Source organism: Eptatretus burgeri, chromosome 2, assembly GCF_056783735.1.
Source record: "Eptatretus burgeri isolate ZD-2024b chromosome 2, Ebu_testis_v1, whole genome shotgun sequence".
NCBI lineage: Eukaryota > Metazoa > Chordata > Myxini > Myxiniformes > Myxinidae > Eptatretus > Eptatretus burgeri.
In genome coordinates this window covers 27,431,358-27,455,720 of record NC_140962.1, presented here as the reverse complement: position 1 = coordinate 27,455,720, position 24,363 = coordinate 27,431,358, and the positions used below count along the sequence as shown (strand labels likewise).

At 43.5% G+C, this 24,363-nt stretch overlaps 1 protein-coding gene across 3 annotated transcripts in view; it reads right to left on the bottom strand.

Annotated features, from left to right (window-relative positions):
• Positions 1-24,363, bottom strand: part of DCAF8 (DDB1 and CUL4 associated factor 8) — a 96,564-nt gene that overhangs the window by 14,304 nt on the left and 57,897 nt on the right. For all 3 annotated transcript variants that reach the window (XM_085866572.1, XM_085866575.1, XM_085866565.1), the window contains exons 9-10: positions 13,080-13,187; positions 12,329-12,459 (exon numbers count right to left, since the gene is read on the bottom strand). In XM_085866572.1, coding sequence (XP_085722698.1) covers positions 12,329-12,459; positions 13,080-13,187 — 239 coding nt within the window. The remainder of the gene's footprint in view (positions 1-12,328; positions 12,460-13,079; positions 13,188-24,363) is intronic.

Sequence of the window (24,363 nt, the reverse complement as noted above, 5' to 3'; positions counted from 1 at the left end):
TAGAAAAGGTCACAGGGGGCAATCACATATGGGGGGGGCGAAATTGTCCTTAATCCTAACCTAATTTACACATCACTGCCTGCCGTGCGGTGACACGTAACACTTAAGCTCAGTTTCCCTACTTAATTTACATCGAGATGTCTCCTACTCGTCCACGGACCATGTTATATTATGCAATCCTATCTCTCTGATGAAATTCCTATGAAGTAAATAATATATATATATATATATATATTGTTACAGTTGTGGAAATTCACAGAACACCATTCAGGTTCCCCAAAGATCAGTTATGTTGATAAGTGTGTGTCCAGATTAGATTTCCCCACCAATGTCTAAAGGGAATTATTCATATGCTGGGCTGTGAATCTTGAGGTAGTATTATTCTTTTCTATCTTTATTTTAAACAACATCTCCACACCACCTTCTCCACAACCGCCAACATCTCATTCAAACAAACAGCATCTCTTCAACGACACCACTACACACATGCCACCTCCACCACCACCACAACGACATCTCAACAACCATGCCATCCCCACCACAGCGCCAACCACACTGCAACAACGACATCTCAACAACCTCGTCCATCTCCACAACACACCAGCCCTCCTCTACAAACAAAATCAACGGTTGTGCGGCCCGCGATAAAGACGGGTGAGGACGCAATAATTCGGGAGACATGTTGGGGGAGACTCGTCAAGGTAAACAGATATGACGGTTGGGGTGGGGCCCTCAAAAAGGCGTAAGCACGTCCCCATCGGAGATCCCAAGGATTTTGCCCCGCGTGCCGGGAGGAAAGGGGGAGGGGCTAACGCCCCGAGGCGATAAAGGGCCGCGTTGGAACGCCAAGAGGAGAGTGAGCGGTTGGCGAGCTGATGAGAGTTTCTCTCCTTGGTCTCCTTGGCGAGTCGGTGTGGAGAGCGCCAGAGTTGAGTGTTGGAGTCCGGAGTGAGTGGAATTGGACAGAGGAGTTGGCTGATTTATGGTGTGGTTAACAACACCCTAAGCTGGGTTTCGGCGTTGATCCGAAAAGCTGCGACTGGATTGCCACGGTCGGTGGGCGCACGGCCACAATTAGCTAAAGGCGGTCGGCCGCACGCCAGAGTGGCGGAAATCCACAACAATATATACATATATATATATATACATATATATATATATATATATATATATATATATATATATATATATATATATACATACATATATTGTTACGGCTGTGGAATATCCCTGTGTCGTAAAAGGCGACCAGGGTTGCGTCAGGAAGGGCATCCGGTGTAAAACATGTGCCAAATCACTATGCGGATCATATGGATGATCCGCTGTAGCGACCCCTAACGGGAGCAGCCGAAAGAAGAAGAAGAGTTACAGCTGTGGAAATTCGCAGAGCACCATATAGGTCCTTAGATCAGTTATGCCGATAAGTCTGTGTTCAAATAGATTTCCGCACCGTTGTCTAATGGGAATTTATTCGTGTAATCAGGGCTGTGATCTTTGAGTGAGCCGTTATTCTTTTACTATCGTTATTTTGGACCAACCGCTTCACAACCACCACCTCCACCACCAACATCCTCTCATCAACCGCTTCACATCAACCACCACCACAAACAACTTCTCCACCACCGCCTTCACACAACCACCTCAACCACAAGCGCCCAGCCACACCACCCTCATGACCACCACAAAACACCAGCCACGCGACCATTACAACAGCCACCGTCACCACCACCACGTTTCCACCTCAGCAGGGTTGCGAGAAGCCTGACATTCGTCGGGAGAGAACGGATGACGGCCTCACCCCCCCCCCCCCCAACGAAAAACACGTGCGGAAGAGACGTGGGTAGGCAGTGATTCAACTAAAAGAGATTAAACCGAGCCGATCTCTCCTGGAATTTTCCCCTGCGTGCCGAGAAGGGGAGGGGGGGGCGAGGCGCCGTGGTTATAAAAAGAGAGCGCTGAATGCGCGGTCGGAGTCTGAGTCGGCGGTTGGCGAGGTGGTGAGAGAGTCTCTCTCCTGAGTCTCTCAGTCAGAAAAGTCTGGAGGTCGTGGTTGCTCGCTCCCCATCAGTCGAGTCGGTCTCTCTCTACCTGGGTCTCTCTCACTCGCAGTCGCTCTCCGAGTCGTCGGCTGCGGGGGGTTGTGGAGGCGTGTGGAAAGGAGGAGAGAGCAGAGCGCAGTGGAGCCAGGACACGTGGCCTGCCAAGCCATGCCTTACCGTGGGTCGTGGAGACGGGACGTCGCGGGTCGCCCCAGCGAGGTGAGGGTAGCCAGCCCTGTCTTGCGGAGCCTCTGTGGTCTACACGGCTCCGTGACAATAAAGACCCCAAGGGGTCCAGTCTTCCCCTCGTCTGTCCTGGGGTTTTTACTTGCTTTTGAATGAACGTTGTGGCGTCTTGTCCGCGAAGTAGAATTGCGAAGTGGATGTACATAATAAATAGACGGTCGTAGCTCTTTGTCTTGCTCGCGTCTTGTCCCTACCCCCATTCATTGCATGAATATACATATATATACATATATATATATATATATATATATACACATATACATACACACACATATATATATATATATACATACACACACATATATATATATATATATATATATATATATATATATATATATATATATATATATATATATATATATATATATATATATATATTTCCTGGGTAACCTCGTTGGGATCTGAAGCTGCCATGTTTTTTAGCCTGCTCAACCATGTCTTGACTTGGAACAGGCCATAGTGATTTCTTCACGATAAAGTTGTGGTTCTCACTTTCCTCACTCATATTATTGAATGCCTGTTCATCATAGATATGAATCGCTGGAGAAATTGCAATGCTGAGAAACATCCGGAGATGTCGTTCGTGGCTTGACATTTTGGGTGTCTCCGGGAGGTGTACGTGTTGCTCATCGCGTGCCAAACTTGCCATTTCTTAACAACCGTTTCATTGGAGTGCTTGCTTGAGTGTTTAAAACACTTGGTGAGCATTCTCCAAGCTGCTGGGTTGTTCGTTTTGGTAAAAGTATCCATGCTCTCCAAGGGAACATCGATTAGACAGACGTAAGTTTCCACCTGTGTTGGGCCTTGCCGTGCAGTTTGTGCTTCAGGAGGTGTCTCATCCGCTGAAAAGGTGCAATTGTATTTTTACAGGACATCGTTTTGTTTAATCTTTTGTGCAATCTCCTCATATAATTCATCCCTCACATTGAACATCGATACATATATAAAACCAATAAGGTCCATCTGACCACGTGTTTGCCATGATTTGGTTGTGAAGGCAGAGAGCAGAAATCGACATTTTGTGTTCTGGGCCTTGATATATTTTTCAATTGAATTTTGCGAATTTCCCACTTGAATTCCTCTTTCAAAGAACTCTGTTTAAAGGTAAATCTTTGTGTTTGTCATTTTTATGTATTTTATGCATGTGTACATATATAAAGTATATTACCATCACAGAAGTTAGTGAGTGTGAGCATACACACCTGAAAGTTGCTGCTGTGGCCTGCTATCTCCACATGCGGGTGGGTTTCAGGAGGTGAAACAGAGACCTGCCAGATCTCAAAGTGTGTGTGTGTGTGTGTATGTGTATGTGTATGTGTATGTGTATGTGTATGTGTGTGGGGTCTGTGTGTGGGGTCTGTGTGTGGGGTCTGTGTGTGGGGTCTGTGTGTGGGGTCTGTGTGTGGGGTCTGTGTGTGGGGTCTGTGTGTGGGGTCTGTGTGTGGGGTCTGTGTGTGGGGTCTGTGTGTGGGGTGTGTGTGTGGGGTCTGTGTGTGGGGTCTGTGTATGTGTATGTGTATGTGTATGTGTGTGTGTGTGTGTATGTGTCTGTGTGTGTGTGTGTGTGTGTGTGTGTGTGTGTGTGTGTGTGTGTGTGTGTGTGTGTGTGTGTGTGTGTATGTGTGTGTGTGTGTGTGTGTGTGTGTGTGTGTGTGTGTGTGTGTGTGTGTGTGTGTGTGTGTGTGTGTGTGTGTGTGTGTGTGTGGGGGGGGGGGGTCTGTGTCTGTCTGTCTGTCTACATATAGGGTTTCAGAATGTGGAATAGAGTCCTCCCAGGGTGGGCTCAAAGCATCCACCTTCATTTGAGTAAGGGGTCATGATTCATGGAGAAAGCTGTGAAGTTTTCTGTTTTCAAAGTTTTGTGCCAAGGGTTCTCTTCAGGATAGTCACCGAGCCCTGGACAGCTTACAAATGTAATTAGTTTGTAATAATATTCCCAGGGATGGTTTTTAAATTCTCTGAGGTTCTTCATCATCACTGGTGCAACTTTGGCATTCTTCAGCTTCCAGGATCTTTTCACTTCATGCTTGAGGTCTTGGTATTTGGTCATTTCCTTGATTTCTGCATCGTTTATCCAAAATCACTGGTATCAACACCTCAATTAGCAATGCCGACTTCTCTGTTTTTTGCACCGAATTATTATATTTGGTCGCAACGCTTTGTTTTCGATGTTCACGCTTGATGGGGTCATTAGGTCGTACATGAGCGTTACTTGAATGTTTTCAGTGATTGCTTTTGTTTCATTTTCTCCGCAAATTTTCTGGAACTGGAATATCAAAGTTTTTGCAGATGTGCCAGCAGATTACTTTACAAACTCCGTTGTGTCGTTGTGTGTACAGCTGTTCTGACATTAAATATTTTTTTCGTGTTCGGTCATTAAATGTCACGTATCATTCTTTGCTAACCCCACCTCCACCGCTCACCTGTATTTTTTTTTCCTCCTCCCCACCCCCCTTCTCTCTCACTCTGTCCCCTCCTCACTCCCCCCTCCCAATAAAATGCAGTCCTTTCCTCCCACACCTCTGTCGATGTGTGATGTGTGATGTGTGATGTGTGATGTGTGATGTGTGATGTGTGATGTGTGATGTGTGATGTGTGATGTGTGATGTGTGATGTGTGATGTGTGATGTGTGATGTGTGATGTGTGATGTGTGATGTGTGATGTGTGATGTGTGATGTGTGATGTGTGATGTGTGATGTGTGATGTGTGATGTGTGATGTGTGATGTGTGTTGTGTGTTGTGTGTTGTGTGTTGTGTGTTGTGTGTTGTGTGTTGTGTGTTGTGTGTTGTGTGTTGTGTGTTGTGTGTTGTGTGTTGTGTGTTGTGTGTTGTTGTGTGTGTGTATATGTATATGTATATATATATATATATATATATATATATATATATATATATATATATATATATATATATATATATATATATATATATATATATATATATATATATATATATATATATATATATATATATATATATATATATATATATAGTGACGTCCACGGGACTTGAACAGTCCCGCCAACGTAGAATGAGCCGAAACGATGGAGGCGGTTTATTTATTTATAACCCAAACATGGCGGTTCTAATCGCTCTACCGCAAACGGGACGAGGAAGGTGGCACGAGTCACTTTTCACTGAGTTGATGATGTTTATTTGTTTTTATTATTAACCAGAAATAACAAGACTCGGCAAGAAGAGGGATCCGGGGCGATTCGACGGGATGGTGTGGGATCGGGCGTGGGGAAAACACAGACAATTCCAATGAATATACAGATCTCAAACCCTCTAAGGCGCCAAGTACACACACACACACACACACAAACACAAAACGTAGCTACTTCTGGTGGTCAGGCTGGACCGTGGTGTGGACGCAACTGTCCCTGGATCAGCGTCGGACGAGCTGGCCTTGCTCTCGTCAGGGGGGCAGGAGAAACCGTGGTGCTGTGGACCTCCTGGTCCTGGCCCAAGTCCGCTCACAGCCGCCAGGGAACCAGTTCTGGCGCCAAGTTGCGAGCAGGAGAGGGAGGCAGGTCCGCCCGCCGTTCGACCCCGTACTCCGAGTCAGCAGAACCCCAGAGCCAACCAAGGTGAGGCACGAGGCTCAGCAAGGCTCCAAGACACGATCAAGAACACGATCGAATCAGCACAAGTACGCTTCCCGCGCAACAGCCTCCACACCAAAAAAACACGATCTTTTTGTCCCGATCTTCTTCCTCTTCCTTTTCGACCCCGAACAGAACTTTTTTATCCTCCCGTCCTCGTCACTTCCAATCGAGCCGTTTTATTGGCTCACCGCCGTCGCCTTCCGCCAATCGTGATCACGGGGCGGAGCCATCCGCAGCCGTCCTGTGACGTCACGGCCAGCCTCCAGGGACTACTAAAAGGGGTTTACGCAGACACACTTACCCTATCCCGTGTCCCTATCTAATTACGTGACAATTATCATTTCCCCCTTGAAGAAATGAACATTTACTAGACAACTTATCACCACTGAATTGCTACTTATTACATCGAGATCCTGGTAAACTTGAACAGCATGGCATACCTAAATAAACATCCTAATTACCCTTTGAATGCATACCCCCCCCTCAAACGTAACAATATATATATGTATATATATATATATATATATATATATATATATATATATATATATATATATATATATATAATTTCTGTTAACGTCTGCATGTAATTTGACGTATCTCCTCCAAAACTGCCAGACGGATTGTCGCCACTTTCGGCATGCGGGTGCTCTGTGGTCTAATGAACAGCATGGGCTATGTGAGATCGCACCAGATGGATAGGTTTGGGAATTTTGGGCGATTTTCTAATTCTTACATTTGTTTGTATGGCGACGTGTGACGTCACCGCTGAGAGGCGTAATTCCGTCATGACATCATCGGTCATTCGCTGACGTCAATACGTCTGTCGTCGACAGACCGTCACCACCCAGAGGAGTAATGCTACTCCTCGAAAACAGCATCTGCAATGTGAAACCCTCTTCTGCACATGCTGACTACCTCAGAATGTGAATTTGACACAAAAAATGTAACAAGAAACATTGTATTTAAAGTAAAGATTTATTTAAAAAGGAATATTATTTATGTTAACGTCTGCGCGTAATTTGACATTTCTCCTCTGAAACTGCTGGTAGGAATGTGCTCATTTCCCATATACTAGGGTTTCTTAATGTGACGAAGACGATGCACTAAATTTCTAAGCTGGAAATGGATGACAACATGGCTTCAACAAGATTTTCAACCCATCGACGGCCGCATTTATTCCCATTCGGTCGCCATCGCTGAACTGCTCTCCGGTAAGTGCTGCCGTCTATCCAAAAAGTATGAACTCAAGTAAGGGAGTGCCCATTGCATCAAACACTGAACATAAACACAACTGATAATAAATAGTATAGCTCAGAACATCAGCAATGGTTGTCATGTTTTAAAAATCAGCGTGGAAGGAGGGGAACGATGAGCGCCAGAGCTCTGCCAACATGATGTACCCCGATTGGCTCTTTCCCAGACTGAACACGCCCTCTTAGACTGTCAATTTGTGTCTGAAATCCAACGTACTTCCCAGACTGAACACACCCTCTTAGACCGTCAATTTTTGTCTGAAATCCAACGTACATGTTAAAAACACCCGAAAATAAGTTGCAATATGCCTACGTCCATATAACATCAAAGGCTATAATCTGAAGGTAGGGGGAACCAGGGAACGGGTATGAGGTCATCCCTTCATTGCCCAGATTCTCTTCTTTTCTTTGTTCTTCGAAAGCGTAGTGTCCGACAATAGATTCTGTACCTTGAATGCGTGCGTGTTAACTGTTCAAATTAAAGAGGTGTTCAATTGTCGGACGCACCCAAACAACTGCCGTTCATTACATTAATTGTCAATATCAACCGCCATCGTTACCTGTGTTGTATCTTGCGTGTGTGGTCTTAAAATTAAAGCATCCAAGCGGTGCTCGATCGTCGGATGTGCGCCAAAAAGTGCCATTCATTGAAATTTGCATTCTTATTCTCGGTCACCCTCCACTGCTCCTGTTCAGTCTAGGGCTAGGCCTATATCATGTTAAATTTGCCCCATCAGACGCCAACCTTCCAGTCACACTGTAGAGGATGCAATTTCCAGTCAGACTCGCATACTCGATGACCAGAAACAAATCCCAAGGCCAAACATTTGACAAACTCGGAATATACCTCCCAGCCCCTGTGTTCTCCCATGGCCAGCTATATGTTGCATTTTCACGTGCAAGAGGTTACTCCTGTATATCTATCAAAGTGGACAATAATTCCTCACAAGGACTATTCAGCAACAAGACACTCACCCAAAATGTCATCTGCAGGGAGGTCTTTAGAAAACCAAGGACAGGTAACCATAGTGCATCACATCCCTAATGACACCCTCACCAGCTTCCCATAACATCAACTATTATGCCTCATCCACCTTTTGCCACCCATTCAACTCTGTGCGGAGCATGGGTATATGCTAATATATATATATATTTCCATTCTTTCCATTCTTTCCATTCCTTTCATTCCAGTTTTTGATAAATTAGTGTTAACCTTCCCTTCCACCCATCACCCCACAACACCCGATCCACTATTACCCCCACTAACCTACACCCACCATTTCCCCCATCGCCCCACAACACCCGATCCACTATTACCCCCACTAACCTACACCCACCATTTCCCCCATCGCCCCACAACACCCGATCCACTATTACCCCCACTAACCTACGCCCACCATTTCCCCCATCCCTCACTCCCAGACAAAGCAGGTATGGTCAAAGATGCCTATGCCTCTGCAGCGATGTGAGATGAAGCACACGAAGCACGCCGATCCATACTAGTTGAAACAATGTCAACATTCGCAGCATTTTCCAGGAAAGTATCACCCGCAAATGTCGGGGTCCAACATGTATATATTTTTAGTAAAATATGTTTTATTCTCTTTTTAATAAGAAAATGGAGAAGTATAATGGAGGAAAAGTGAAAATGAGGTTGAGGGGGGAGAAAGCAAATGAGAGGAGAAAGAGAGAACGTGGAAGGCTACGATTCATGACCACACCAGTCTTGCTGAGGCAAAGGCAAACACAAACTCAGAATTGATACAACTGGACCAAGTAAGTGTGCATGAAAGAGAGGTAAAGGAATGGATTTGGGATATTATTAAAAGTAAAGGAAACAAACGACAACAATTAGACAAGATACAACCATTGCAGTAAATTTAACTTTAGTAAAGCATCTCAGAACTCAGAAAACTGCCTGCACTCACAAAGAAACCACAACCAGAAGTGATGTTCCTCATCGACATAAATGACTGCTCCAATGCTTTACAAAACCCTCTTCCTTTCTACAGATGACTCCACATTGTGGCGTATTCTACCCAAACCCACTGACAGGCAGAAAGCAGCTGTGTCACTCTCTGGTGTTCTGGAATTGATGAGATGCTGGTCTGACAAATAGAACCTGTCTTTCAATCCTGGCAAATCCGACATTCACACTGTCAGTCCAGAAGGAGCAACAAACTAACCTACCCTTTCACTGATCAACTCTTGAAGGAAGTTCAGTCTCTTGAAGTTCTCGGTCTCAACCCATCTCAGGTTACCGATGAAAAACTTAGAAATAAACAGCCTCAAAGGCTTTAGTCTATAGCTCGTTAAAGTATTGTTCTCCCCAATGGGCTGGCACACCAGCATCACATGTCTCCTTGATTCTGTAGGTTTCAACGTTATTGGCATTTCCCACAACGAGGTGATAGCACGAGGTGATCTCTATCTCACATCATGGAAAGGTTGGCGGCCTTTGTTTTTATCTCTCCTCCAATATACCTCCCTCAGCGCTCTCATATATACATGTATGTATATATATATATATATATATATATATATATATATATATATATATATATATATATATATATATATCTGTCTGTCTCCCCTCCTCTCTTCTCTCCCCCCTCCCCTCCTCTCTTCTCTCCCCCCTCCCCTCCTCTCTTCTCTCCCCCCTCCCCTCCTCTCCTCTCTCTCCCCCCTCCCCTCCTCTCTTCACTCCCCCTCCCCTCCTCTCTTCACTCCCCCCTCCCTCCTCTCTTCACTCCCCCTCCCCTCCTCTCTTCACTCCCCTCCTCCTCCTCTCTCTTCTCTCCCCCCTCCCCTCCTCTCTTCACTCCCCCCTCCCTCCTCTCTTCACTCCCCCCTCCCTCCTCTCTCCTCTCTCCCCCTCCCTCCTCTCTCCTCTCTCCCCCTCCCTCTCCTCTCTCCTCTCTCCCCCTCCCCTCCTCTCTCCTCTCTCCCCCCTCCTCCTCTCTCCTCTCTCCCCCCCTCCTCTCTCTCTCTCTCTCTCTTCCCCCCTCCTCTCTTCTCTCTCCTCTCTCTTCCCCCTCCTCTCTTCTCTCTCTCTCTCTCTTCCCCCTCCTCTCTTCTCTCTCTCTCCCCCTCCTCTCTTCTCTCTCTCTCTCTCTTCCCCCTCCTCTCTTCTCTCTCCTCTCTCTTCCCCCTCCTCTCTTCTCTCTCCTCTCTCTTCCCCCTCCTCTCTTCTCTCTCCTCTCTCTTCCCCCTCCTCTCTTCTCTCTCCTCTCTCTTCCCCCTCCTCTCTTCTCTCTCCTCTCTCTTCCCCCTCCTCTCTTCTCTCTCCTCTCTCCCCCTCCTCCTCTCTTCTCTCTCCTCTCTCTTCCCCCTCCTCTCTTCTCTCTCTCTCTCTTCCCCCTCCTCTCTTCTCTCTCCTCTCTCCCCCTCCTCTCTTCTCTCTCTCTCTCTCCCCCTCCTCTCTCTCTCTCTCTCTCTCTCTCCCCCCTCCTCTCTTCTCTCTCCTCTCTCCCCCTCCTCTCTTCTCTCTCTCTCTCCTCTCTCCCCCTCCTCTCTTCTCTCTCCTCTCTCCCCTCCTCTCTCTCTCTCTCCTCTCTCCCCCTCCTCTCTTCTCTCTCCTCTCTCCCCCTCCTCTCTTCTCTCTCCTCTCTCCCCCTCCTCTCTTCTCTCTCCTCTCTCCCCCCTCCTCTCTTCTCTCTCCTCTCTCCCCCCTCCTCTCTTCTCTCTCCTCTCTCCCCCCTCCTCTCTTCTCTCTCTCTCTCTCTCCCCCTCCTCTCTTCTCTCTCCTCTCTCCCCCCTCCTCTCTTCTCTCTCCTCTCTCCCCCCTCCTCTCTTCTCTCTCCTCTCTCCCCCCCTCCTCTCTTCTCTCTCCTCTCCCCCCTCCTCTCCCCTCCTCCCCCTCTCTCCTCTCCTCTCTCCCCCTCCTCCACCCCTCTCTCCTCTCTCCCCCTCCCTCCTCTCTCCTCCTCCCCCTCTCTCCCCCCTCCTCTCTCCTCTCTCGCCCCTCCTCCCCTCTCCTCTCTCGCCCCTCCTCCCCTCTCCTCTCTCGCCCCTCCTCCCCTCTCCTCTCTCGCCCCTCCTCCCCTCTCCTCTCTCGCCCCTCCTCCCCCCTTTCTCCTCTCTCTCCCCTCTCCCCCCTCCTCTCTTCTCTCCCCCCTCCCCTCTCTCCCCCTCTCTCCCCCTCCCCCTCTCCCTCTCCTTCCTCCTCTCTCTCCTTCCTCCTCTCTCTCTCTCCCCCCTTTCTCCCCCCTCTCTCTTCTCTCCCCCCCTCTCTCCTCTCTCCCTCCTCGCTCTCCTCATTCTCTCATCGACACACTTCCAGGAACCCCTTCATGGTTATACTCCCCAAATCAAAACTTACCACCAATCTCCAACCCTTTATTCATCTTTTCTGCTGGTTGTGGCTTTGCCCTCTCGAGACAGTTCAATCACTCATTTTTCTGCCCACCATCTCATGGCAACCTCCATCCTGACCCATAACCTTTTCTACCTCCATTAAACCCCCTAATCCAACCCTCTTGGATGTTGTTACATCCACTCCCCCCTTTCCTCTTTTCCTGTTCATTCACTCAGTCACTGGTTGTGTCGGTCCATTTGGTTCCTCCTCTTCCAAGAGCAAATATTTTGTCTACAAAATCATAAATGAATTTTTTTTTTAAGTTCCCTATTTTTACATTCCATACTCCCTAATGTTTTCAGCAATGTAGGCAGAAGTCATTTCTTGTTTTAGCCTTATGATCCAACTTGGGCTGCTCTTCTGGTATACTGTATATATATCTTCATGAAAATCAACAAACTGCACACACAAGTCTGCAATCGATTACACAAAATTTATTGCCCTTCTTGGTCAAAAACTGTGCATTTTTGCTGCCTTAAGGATGTTACACCACCAGCCTATATCTCAGTTCCAGTATACATAGTGGAACTTGAAGTATCTATGGCATGATAGTCACCTCACGAGCATCAAGTATCATCTACGTGCCAAGTTGGAAAAGTTTATGTTCACCCAAATGGCCAATAAACAAAGTGCAACTCACAAGAACCACCTTCTTAATTTTTTTGTTTTAGTGATAACAAACCTTTACTACACTTGGGGATTGCCGTAAGGCAACCCGTTTTGGCAGCCTAAATTAGTCATCATAGCAAGTTACTGAATTGGCACTTTTCAGTGGAAAAATGAGTAGTTACGGCTGTTAAATCATCCTGCGTACTCACCACACCGCCGGTGTCACCGGGCAAAGCGAGCAGGATCTGAGCTGACTCTTTGTCCCAAACAAAGAGATGTCCACAGTCACTCCCACTCACCACGAACTCACCCCCACTCCCCATAAAATTGACACCTTTCACTATGGGTAGTCAGAAGATAAAAAGGTAGGCAGACGGAAAGAAGACAGCAGTTCTTTGTGGTGTGAGAGCGTTGAAAGAATGAACATGACATGGAATACAATAGAAAAGAATACGATAACAGAAGAAAAAGTAAAAATACTTCAGGTATCCAAAATGCTTGAGGAGAATAATGGCAACAAAGATGCTTGCATGAATGGGGGAGAATAAAAATGTGGCCCATCAAGACAAAATGAGAAGCAAGTCAAAAAAAGAAAACGCACTTGAGATGTCTATCTATCGAAAATTTGTACAAAATAAGCTTTAAAAGGTATACAAAGACATGCATAAGACCAGAGACGTGCACATGCGTGCATCCAGCACAAGACTGGAGATTGCAGTGCGCCTGGCACAGTACCAGAGATGGCAGCTTGCCCGGCACAGTAAAGGAGACATGCATGTGTGCACCCAGCGCAGAACTGGAAACAGCAGTGCGCTCGGCACAAGATAAGGGTGAAAAATCAACTTCATAAACCGTGGGAGCTGTCATGTACATTAGTGGTTAAAACTAGGATAAAATAACAACAAAAAAATGAGAATGAAAATAATGACAGCAAAAAAAAACAAAAAAGCCCATGCTTACCCGTGGCATTATTCCGATGACCCTTGAAACGGCGGTTGTAGAAGGAGCCATCACCATGGTGAACGTCACAGAGGAAAATGTCATCATCGTTGTAACTGAGTAAAAGCTCTGCATGCATGAGAAGAAGGGGTTTGGGAAGAATAAATAATAATGTACAGACACAGATACATGAATGTGCACTACTGCAGCATTATTTTGCTAATGTGGGTTATGACAATGATGTTAAGGCTCAACCACACAAGTTATCGACAGTAGAACACCACTTTATTGCACATGTTTCCTTTATGTTTCAATGGATTGTACAAAAAAACAATGAAGTAAGGAACATTTTCATCTCAACTGCACAAAAAATTCAATCTCGTGCAGGGATGATTACTTGTCACATGAATAATTCAGGTGGTTTGAAAAAAAAAAAAAAGCTCGAGACTTATTATTCATCGATTATTGTCGATGCATCAATACGAGACTTTTGAAATGATGTAATCTGCCCCAGAATGCTTGGCGTGCATGTGCAGAAGCCGTGACCAGCAATATTGACTGGGGCAGATTTACGTATATGGTGTGTGTGAGAGATAAGGATTGTCACATAAAATGGCTCACAAAGCTTCTAAAAGAAGCCGAAAATACTTGGCAAAATAACTGAGAGAAAGGGCTGTACCTCTGCACAACAAAAGATTTGGAAAACTTTCTCTGCTTGCCAAATGGGCAGCTGCTCAAACTGCAAACTCCAGATCATGTGCGCCAGTGCAAGGCCCGAGTGGACCCCCTGACAGCCAACTGCCCCCCCCCACCCCCAAAGGATTGCTACAAGTGAATATAATTTAAACCTTGTAGGGGTGCCTCCTATGAAAATGGCAGTCTTGGTGATATATTTAATGGATGTGTGCAATTGGAAAGATGATGCTGTGCATCATTACCAAGTAACGATGGAGTATTGGGGTGAAAGAGAGGCCATCATATGGTGATGGATGATGCCGATTGATGCTTCGTTCTATGGTAATCGATAAAGCCGCCATCTCGTAACTGTGACTCAATGTCGTCTTGTTACAGTGCAAAAGGGTGATGGAAAGGCTGCTTCAATATCGCTAAACGTCCAGATTATTTTTCTCGATCTTTAAAATCATTCTGTGATTAAAATTGAAGTATACACTGGAAAACTGTGTGGGGTATCATGTTCTATGAACTTTACAGTTATCCTAGGTTATCTATCCTAAATGTTTCTTTTCAGTGCTCGCAAAGCCACAAGCACCAAGGTTAGGTGGGAAAACGTCCCCCTTTGAGGTCGTGGCAGAATTGGGTGAAAATCCATAGAAGGGGTCTGCCCCACACATCTCCTGGGCCAGTCCCACACATCTCCTGGGCCAAGGAACAATGGTGAGGGGAGGGGAGGGGTGAGAATCATCAGCAGTGACGTCGGTGGGTGAGGTTAAAAAAGGCAGGGACAGTCAAGAACCCAGGAGAGAACTTGACTGGCACGATACCAGGACATTGCCAGAATCGGCAGTTTGCCAAGCGGAAGCCACATCCTGTATAGCCAACGTCATGCCCACCTCACCCATTGACATCTCTCCCCCTCCCACATCAAACCAGCACGGGAGGGGTGTTCTCTCCAACAAGGTAACTCACCAGGTTTGGCCCAAGAACTCTTATTGTCTTGCGATTTTTCCATGTCTCTATCCTATCGCGTGAATGAAAGACTAAGGTTTGATAATTAAGGTTCCCCTTCATCATTGGTTCATGAGCAAATGTTTATCAGGGGTGGGTGAAGGGGGATTGTCATTGTGTAGCCTTTTACTTATTACATACACATTTTGTGCTTTGCTTCTTCTTGGTTCTTCCCAATGACCATTGCACTTTCATTAAACCTGACTCGGTCTGGTTGTTCTGAATTCTGAAGGTTCTGTTCTGAAGGTGAATTCTGGTTGTTCTAGTGGCTTCATCTGGTGGTTCCTTGAAATCCGGTAAGGTTGATTGATGCTACATAAGATTGTGTCATGTCACTTCAGTTGCTAGGGCAAATATTCGACCAGTAACATGATAACCCATCAGCACAGGGCTTGGGTGGCTCCGCTGTTCCAACGGGTTAACTGATTTCTGCCTGTCAGTAGGTTTGGGTGGTATGCGCCACAATGTGGAGTCATCTGTAGAAAGGAAGAGGGTTTTGTAAAGCATTGGAGCAGTCATTTATGTCGATGAGGAACATCACTTCTGGTTGTGGTTTCTTTGTGAGTGCAGGCAGTTTTCTCAGCTCTGAGATGCTTTACTAAAGTTAAATTTACTGCAATGGTTGTATGTTGTCTAATTGTTGTCGTTCCAATGATAGCGGAGCGAAAAGGCCATGATCCGACTTGTCGCTGTGGACTCACCTGATCTCTGAAGTCATTTAGACACAACTCACTGGATTTTTACCAGGCAAATGGAATGGTTTGGCGAATGGAACAACATGTGTCCATCCATACTACGTCATCTCAAGATGCTTCTTGTAAAGTCATGCAAGTCGTACATAGCAGCTTTTAAGTTGGAAGTTGTTAAATTCGCTGAGAAAAATGGTGGGACATTGGTTGCGCATAGGAAATATGGTATCAGCGAGAAATGTGTTTGAGGCTGACATAAAGCAAAGCATACATTGTGGACTCCCAAGAAAACCAAGAAGGTGAATCGCAGCTGCCAAGCGAGGTGGGCAAACATTGAGTAAAAGTTGGAGGAATATATGACGATTCAACGTGCTGTTTCTCAAGGACTTCACACTGTGTTGCTGAGACTGCAGGCCAAACAAAATACTGTACCTCTCTCTATATATGATAACAAACATGTTGAAAATCTATTTACATTCCGAATTTATCTTAAAGGTCGTCCCACAAAGTCGTTTAAATAATATGCACAAAACAGCTCATTAATATTCATGACCCGGGAAGTACCAATTTGTTGTAACATTGTCAGGGAGGAATTAACACCTCGATTGTTCAAACTAACTGACAGTTTTGCACACAACGAGGTTGATTTAGCTTCTTCTTACACTCCAAATCGACTTATCGATGAATGAAGGAAAGAACTAGAGTAATTCGACTGCACACAGTCGACGGGTATGCCTCCGCTCTCCCGCACAAACACTTGAGTGTTGACATATTTGACCCTTGACCTTTATCATATCTGGCCCAAAATCTAATCAGTTAATTTCCCTGTCTAACTTTACCTTTGTACCAAGTTTGATGAAATTCTGTCCAATATTTCTCGAGTTAGGGTGTAAAAAGTAAAATTTCATTGTTTTACCTTGACCTTAATCACATCTGGACCAAAATCTAATCACATAATTGCCCTGTCTTACTTTACCTTTTTACCAAGTTTGATGAAATTCTACAATTTGCTTCTTGAGTTATCGCGTAAACGAAAATCCGAACGGACAAACGGACAACCCGGAAACATAAAGCCTCCGGCACCCTTGGTGCGGAGGCATAAAAATGGTAAAATTAGCCCATTCAACTTATAATCCACACCAACTTGTACGCCGAAAAATATGGTGTACGAGCAAATACCACCCGTGACTTCGCTGACGGGAATACTGGGGGGGGGAGGAAAAGAAGGGTGGGGAAGAGAGAGAGAGAGAGAGAGAGAGAGAGAGAGAGAGAGAGAGAGAGAGAGAGAGAGAGAGAGAGAGAGAGAGAGAGAGAGAGAGAGAGAGAGAGAGAGAGAGAGAGAGAGAGGAACGAGGAGGGAGAGTAAGGAGGGGTGAGTGGGCGAGGAGGGAGGGAGCGTGAGGACATATGCCACGCAGCTAAACTCCGGGTGTCGCCGTTTTTTTATGCCTCTGGCACCCTTGGTGCACAGGCATTATGTTTCCGGGTTGTCCGTCCATTCGGATTTTCGTTTACGCGATAACTCAAGAAGCAAATTGTAGAATTTCAAACTTGGTAAAAAGGTAAAGTAAGACGGGGCAATTAAGTGATTAGATTTTGGGCCAGATGTGGTAAAGGTCAAGGGTCAAAGGTCAAGGTCAAACTCTGAAACTTTACTGTTTACGCCCTGTCAAGAAATATTGGACAGAATTTCATCAAACTTGGTACAAAGGTAAAGTTAGACAGGGCAATTAACTGATTAGCTTTTGGGCCAGATATGATAAAGGTCGAGGGTCAAATATGTCAATACTCAAGTGTTTGTGCGGGAGAGCGGAGGCATACCCGTCGACTGCGCGCAGTCAAATTACTCCAGTTAAAATTATTATTTAATCTCCACACACGGTTAATAAAATGCTGTACAAACTCTTAACCTGAACCGATATTCAAAATTTAAACGGCAGAAATGAGCTCAACAGCAGTTCCAACTGCGAAAAAAGTGTTCATTTGGAATAAAATTGAAATTCAGCATTGATCGTTTTAAAGACCAATTTTTTTCTCGACCCGTGTAGTAACTGCACCCCTAACTTTTACCACTTTTTGCCGATAAAAAAAGTGTTGTTTATACACCAGTAAATACATTACATGGAGGAGGAGGGACCATAGCCTTGCTTGCTTAAAGTAAATATGTATATCAGCTTAGTTATAAGACTCGTTATTTCTTTAAATTATCAGATTTCACAACAGATTTTGACACTTATTTTAGTCCGGACGATATCTGATCCAAAAAGCCAAAATAATATTTCGATGATATACTTTAATTAGTCCGTGACAGTAGATCATGGAAAATTGCATCATAAAATGTATGAGATCGCTCCAAGCTCCGAAGTTGAAAACTACAGAACATACAAAAGCGATGTATCCAGCAATTTGTAGCTATTATGAACAGACATTTGATAATATGAGAGGAAAGTGCAATGACAAAAAAACCTTATCGTTAAGAAATCGTTGCGGCCTGTTCCAAGTAGAGGCATGGTTGAGCAGGCCAAAAAACATGGCGGCTTCAGATCCCAGCGAGATTACCCAGGATACGCCTTAAGACTCCATCGAGAGCGGTGACTGAGGATGCGGCTGATAAACGATCTAATTAAATAATGCCGTTAATTATTTTCTAAAGGAGTGTTTCAATTAAGCCAAACACCCAATTTTCTCTCATGCACTTCCTTGGAGTTCCCTTCGTCTGCATGCAAAGTTTCAGGCTGCTAGATTTTATGGTTTTCGAGTTATGGAGGAGACACTGTCACACAGACATTTATTAGTATAGATGTTTATTTACATTAAGTTGCACGTAATATGGAATAGGCAAAGCAGAGAAGCGAACGTAGAATTCTTCTTACATTCGCTTCTGACTTTACCTATAACTTGTTCACAACTGTATACTTGCCAACTATACCGTGGTACATGTAAGCGCCGCACAGCTGATGATTTTGATGCAATTTCCGGTTACTTCGGCCTGGATTTGGGATCAGCGATCAAATAATGTAAATCACGATTAAAATTATTTTTTCATGATGCGGGAGATATCTTTATTAAAATCAGTGGAGGAAATATACACCATGTCTGATATTTGGGTCTTTCATGTCTCCGACGATGCCTTTATCTCCCAGCATGCATCATTCCCCATGACAAAAACCGGAAGCAAAAGGGTCATAGCAACGACACGGATTCCAAATTGCCAGGGTATTGTGTTGTTGTTTCCTATTCTCTCATGTGCACGCGTTGAGTATGAAGCTCACTACATTCGCCATTATAGTATAAAAGCACCAATTTAAAGTGTTGATGGGGAACCATATGAAACTGTGTGGACCCACCCGAACACTGTTATTGGCATTTGTTTCTATGACATCTGCATTGCATTTTGGCCAATCGCACATGTCCAGCGGAATGCAACCGCATGATCGAGTGGTGTTCCATTACACATCTTCATCAAATGAACCAGGAGGACAGCTAAAGACAACTATATTAAAGTACAGTTGAAATTTGTTCTGGAGGAGCACAGTATGTACACAATTGATGCTTACAAGCAGCTATCAATAAGGTGCAAAGATCTGGATGGTGATTTCAAAAATATATACACCCTACCATTCAAAGGTTTTAGAACACCCCCATTTTTCCAGTTTTTACTGAAATTTAAGCAGTTTAATGTTTCATTGAACTCTGAAAATAAAGCAAAGAACAAATAAACAATTGCAGATAAAAATAAATCATGGAATCGTTTTGTTGAAAAAAATTTAATCTAAATTTTTAACTCATCAAAGTAGACACCTTTTGCAGATATAACAGCCGAACATACTCGTAGCATTCTTTCTACAATGGAAATCAAATATTGTTCGGAAAGTTCTTCCCAACTCTGTTGCAGAAGTTCCCACAAATGTGTTGCACTTGTAGGTTGCTTTGCTTTCACCCTTCTGTCCAGTTCATCCCAAACCAGCTTGATGGGGTTTAAGTCTGGAGACTGTGCTGGCCATTCCATGATTTGAAACCTACCATCTTGTTCTTTTCTTCTAAGGTAGTTCTGATATAGCCTGGAGATATGTTTTGGGTCGTTATCTTGCTGTAGGATGAACCCCTGACAAACTAGGCATAGACCAGAGGGTATTGCATGGCGCTGCAAAATGCTGCGGTTGCCCTTTTCGTTCAGGGTGCCAGTCACTCTGTGCAAGTCACCGACTCTGGATCCATCAAAAAGAGCTCCAGATCATCACGCGTCCCCCTCCATGTTTGACAGTTGGTGTCACACACTGAGGAACCATCCTTTCACCTACTCAATGGCGTATAAAAACCCTGCGTGACGAACCGAAGATTTCAAATTTTGATTCATCAGTCCATGAGACCTTCTTCCAGTTTTCAGTAGTCCACTGGCGGTGCTTCATGGCCCAGGCAAGCCTCTTTTTCTTATTTTGCCATCTTAGCAATGGCTTTCTTACTGCCACTCAACCTGTCAAACTTGCAGCTCGAAGTCTTCTCTTCACAGTTGAAACTGAGACTTCCTTACTTCGACCAGTGTTAAGCTGTGCTTGAAGCTGCTGTCCTGTGAGCCGCCTATCACGCAAGCTGTTGACTCAGAAATTTGTCTTCTGATGGTGTTGTGGCTTTGGGTCTGCCAGATCTCTCCTGTCAGTTTCCTCCAGTTTCCAAGTGCCTTTTGATGGTGCAGGAAACTGTACTCACTGACACCTTGGCTTCTTTGCAATTCCTCCAAAGGAAAGACCTACACTTTCAAGGGTTATAATGGTCTGTCTGTCTTCCTTTATTAATTGTCTTTTTCTCACCATTATGATAGCAATATTCTACTTCCTGCAGCACAATATTGTCCAAATAATGCTTCAGAGGGTGAAGCAACACAGTCTGTTCCAACACTGCTTTTATACAGAAAGAGGGTTTGCAACTAATCAACAAAAGTTGGGACACCTGTAGAATTTGTTTGCATCAACTTTCAAGGCTTAATTTACTTCCATTGCTGCAGAACAGCTGCAGTTGCTCACCCATTACTTGTCACCTGAAAAGGGCCTTTTTTAACAACTCTGAAATTTACATTATTTTTCAGTTTTTGGAAACCTAAACTTTTTTTAACCTCTGGCAGTGTACCGCTTAGCTTTATACCATTTCTTCAGGTTATTCACTGGACTTGAACTGCTTAAATTTCAGTAAAAACTGAAAAATGCGGGTGTTCTAAAACTTATGACCGATAGAGTGTCGACTGTCTATATACATACATATATATATATACATACATACATACATATATATATATATATATATATATATATATATATATATATATATATATATATATATACATATACATATACATATAATACAGGGTGAGTCAAAAGTAGCGCCCAATTTCTGATTTTCGGTTGTCAAATTCTTTCTGGGAGGTCATGTTAATAATTGTCTTGCAGATTATTAATTTTCGTAATTTCTTTATTTTTTATTTTGTTTTGCAGGTTATTGCTGCGAGTTTGGAAAGTTACTGAATTTGCACCAAATTGAACCATGAATTACCTTTCAATGAATCAACGCATTGTGGCCGTGAAACATTACGACAAAATGTAATGAACAACCAACGATGGCAACATGCCGTTTGGCACAGGAATTCGATATTAACCCACCTCAGGGAAGAAACATACGATTGATTATGGAGAAATTTGATGCAACAGGGTCAGTAGCCACTACAAAGAAGTCCGGTCGTCTGAAAACGGCAACGAATATTTCCAAGGTTGAAGAAGCCATCAGAAGACTGGAACAAAGTCCGCAAAAGTCAACTCGCCGTTTATCTGCAGAGTTGGAAGTGAGCCAATCAAGTGTTATTCATATCCTTCACTAGAAAAAATGGAAACCTTAGGTTCCATGCTTACTGCATGCCCCTCATGATGGAGATAACGACCGGTCTTCAATTTTGCGAAGAGTTCTTAGCTTAATTTCACGAAGAGGACACAATGCAAGACAACATCTGGTGGTCAGATGAGGCATGTTTTAAGCTCAATGGCACAATTAACAGACACAATTGTGTCTACTGGGCTGCGAATAACCCAAGAGTTACAGTGGAGAAGGAGGTAAATTTACCTGGAGTGACAGTTTGGGCAGCCATATCTCCATTCGGAATAATTGGACCCTTTTTCTTTGAGGGATCTGTCACTGCAGAAATTTAACTGAATATGCTGCAAACCTTCTTTTGGACCAGGGTACAAGATCAGGACGCTTATTTCCAGCATGATGGAGCTCCACCTCATTATGGACGTTATGTTCGTCAGTGGCTTGATGAAAACTTTCCCAGAAAGTGGATCGGCCGCCACGGTCCGATCGAGTGGCCGGCACGCTCCCCAGACCTTACACCTCCAGATTTCTTTCTTTGGGATCTCATGAAAGACCTTGTTTAATGTGAAAAACCTCGACCATTCAGGAATTGAAGGCTCAAATCACTGCAAAGTTTGAGGAAATTGATATCGAACTCTGCAGATGTGTGTGCCGCTCTGTGCCTGCTCGGCTGCAATTGTGCATCGATCACGAGGGAGGGAACTTTGAAAATTGCAAGTCCAACAGCTTGGTACAGTTCCGTAATAATTTTTCTTGAATAAATGGTTAGATATACATGTCATTCATTTATTTCTACCTTCTTGTACACTGTAATACAAATGGCAAACAAACAATCAACTGACAGAAATCGGGCTCTACTTCTGACTCACCCTGTGTATATATACAGTGGGGAGAACAAGTATTTGATACACTGCCGATTTTGCAGGTTTTCCCACTTACAAAGCACGTAGGGGTCTAATTTTTATCATAGGTACACTTCAACTGTGAAAGACGGAATCTAAAACAAAAATCCTGAAAATCACATTGTATGATTTTTTAAATAATTAATTTGCATTTTATTGCATGAAATAAGTATTTGATACATCAGAAAAACAGAACTTAATATTTAGTACAGAAACCTTTGTTTGCAATTACAGAGATAAGACGTTTCCAATAGTTCTTAACCAGGTTTGCACAGACTGCAGCAGGGATTTTGGCCCACTCCTCCATACAGATCTTCTCCAGATCCTTCAGGTTTCGGGGCTATCGCTGGGCAACACAGACTTTCAGCTCCCTCCAAAGATTTTCTATTGGGTTCAGGTCTGGATACTGGCTCGGCCACTCCAGGACCTGGAGATGCTTCTTACGGAGTTGCCCTGGCTGTGTGTTTCGGGTCGTTGTCATGCTGGAAGACTCAGCCGCGCCCCATCTTCAATGCTCTTGTTGAGGGAAGGAGGTTGTTGGCCAAGATCTCGCGATACATGGCCCCATCCATCCTCCCCTCAATACGGTGCAGTCGTCCTGTTCCCTTTGCAGAAAAGCATCCCCAAAGAATGATGTTTCCACCTCCATGCTTCACGGTTGGGATGGTGTTCTTGGGGTTGTACTCATCATCCTTCTTCTTCCTCCAAACACGGCGAGTGGAGTTTAAACCAAAAAGCTCTATTTTGGTCTCATCAGACCACATTACCTTCTCCCATTCCTCCTCTGGATTATCCAGATGGTCATTGGCAAACTTCAGATGGGCCTGGACATGCGCTGGCTTGAGCAGAGGGACCTTGCGTGCGCTGCAGGATTTTAATCCATGACGGCGTAGTGTGTTACTTATGGTTTTCTTTGATACTGTGGTCCCAGCTCTCTTCAGGTCATTGACCAGTTCCTGCCATGTAGTTCTGGGCTGATCCCTCACCTTTCTCATGATCATTGAGGCTCCACGAGGTGAGATCTTGCATGGAGCCCCAGACCAAGGGAGATTGACTGTTATCTTGAACTTCTTCCATTTTCTAATAATTGCGCCAACAGTTGTTGCCTTCTCACCAAGCTACTTGCCTATTGTCCTGTATCCCATCCCAGCATTGTGCAAGTCGACAATTTTGTCCCTGATGTCCTTAGACAGCTCTCTGGTCTTGCCCATTATGGAGAGGTTGGAGTCTGATTGATTGAGTGTGGACAGCTGTCTTTTATGCAGATAATGAGTTCAAACAGGTGCAGTTAATACAGGTAATGAGTGGAGAATGGGAGAGCTTCTTAAAGACAAAACTAACAGGTCTGTGAGAGCCAGAATTCTTCCTGGTTGGTTGGTGATCAAATACTTATTTCATGCAATAAAATGCAAATTAATTATTTAAAAATCATACAATGTGATTTTGAGGATTTTTGTTTTAGATTCCATCTTTCACAGTTGAAGTGTACCTATGATAAAAATTACAGACCTCTACGTGCTTTGTAAGTGGGACAACCTGCAAAATCGGTAGTTTCTCAAATACTTGTTCTCCCCACTGTATGTATATATATATATATATACATATATATATATATATATATATACATATATATATACATATATATATATACACATATATATATACATATATATATACATATATATATACATATATATATATACATATATATATATACATATATATATATACATATATATATATATATATATATACATATATATATACATATATATATATATATATATATATATATATATATACATATATATATATATATATATACATATATATATATATATATATACATATATATATATATATACATATATATATATATATATATATATATATATATATATATATATATATATATATATATATATATATATATATACATATATATATACATATATATATACATATATATATACATATATATATACATATATATATACACATTTTATATATATATATATACATTTTATATATATATATATATATATATATATATATATATATATATATATATATATATATATATGTATAAATTAGTGAATTCATACTGGAATAGTACAACATGGAAAAAAACACACACACACACACACACACACACACACACACACACACACA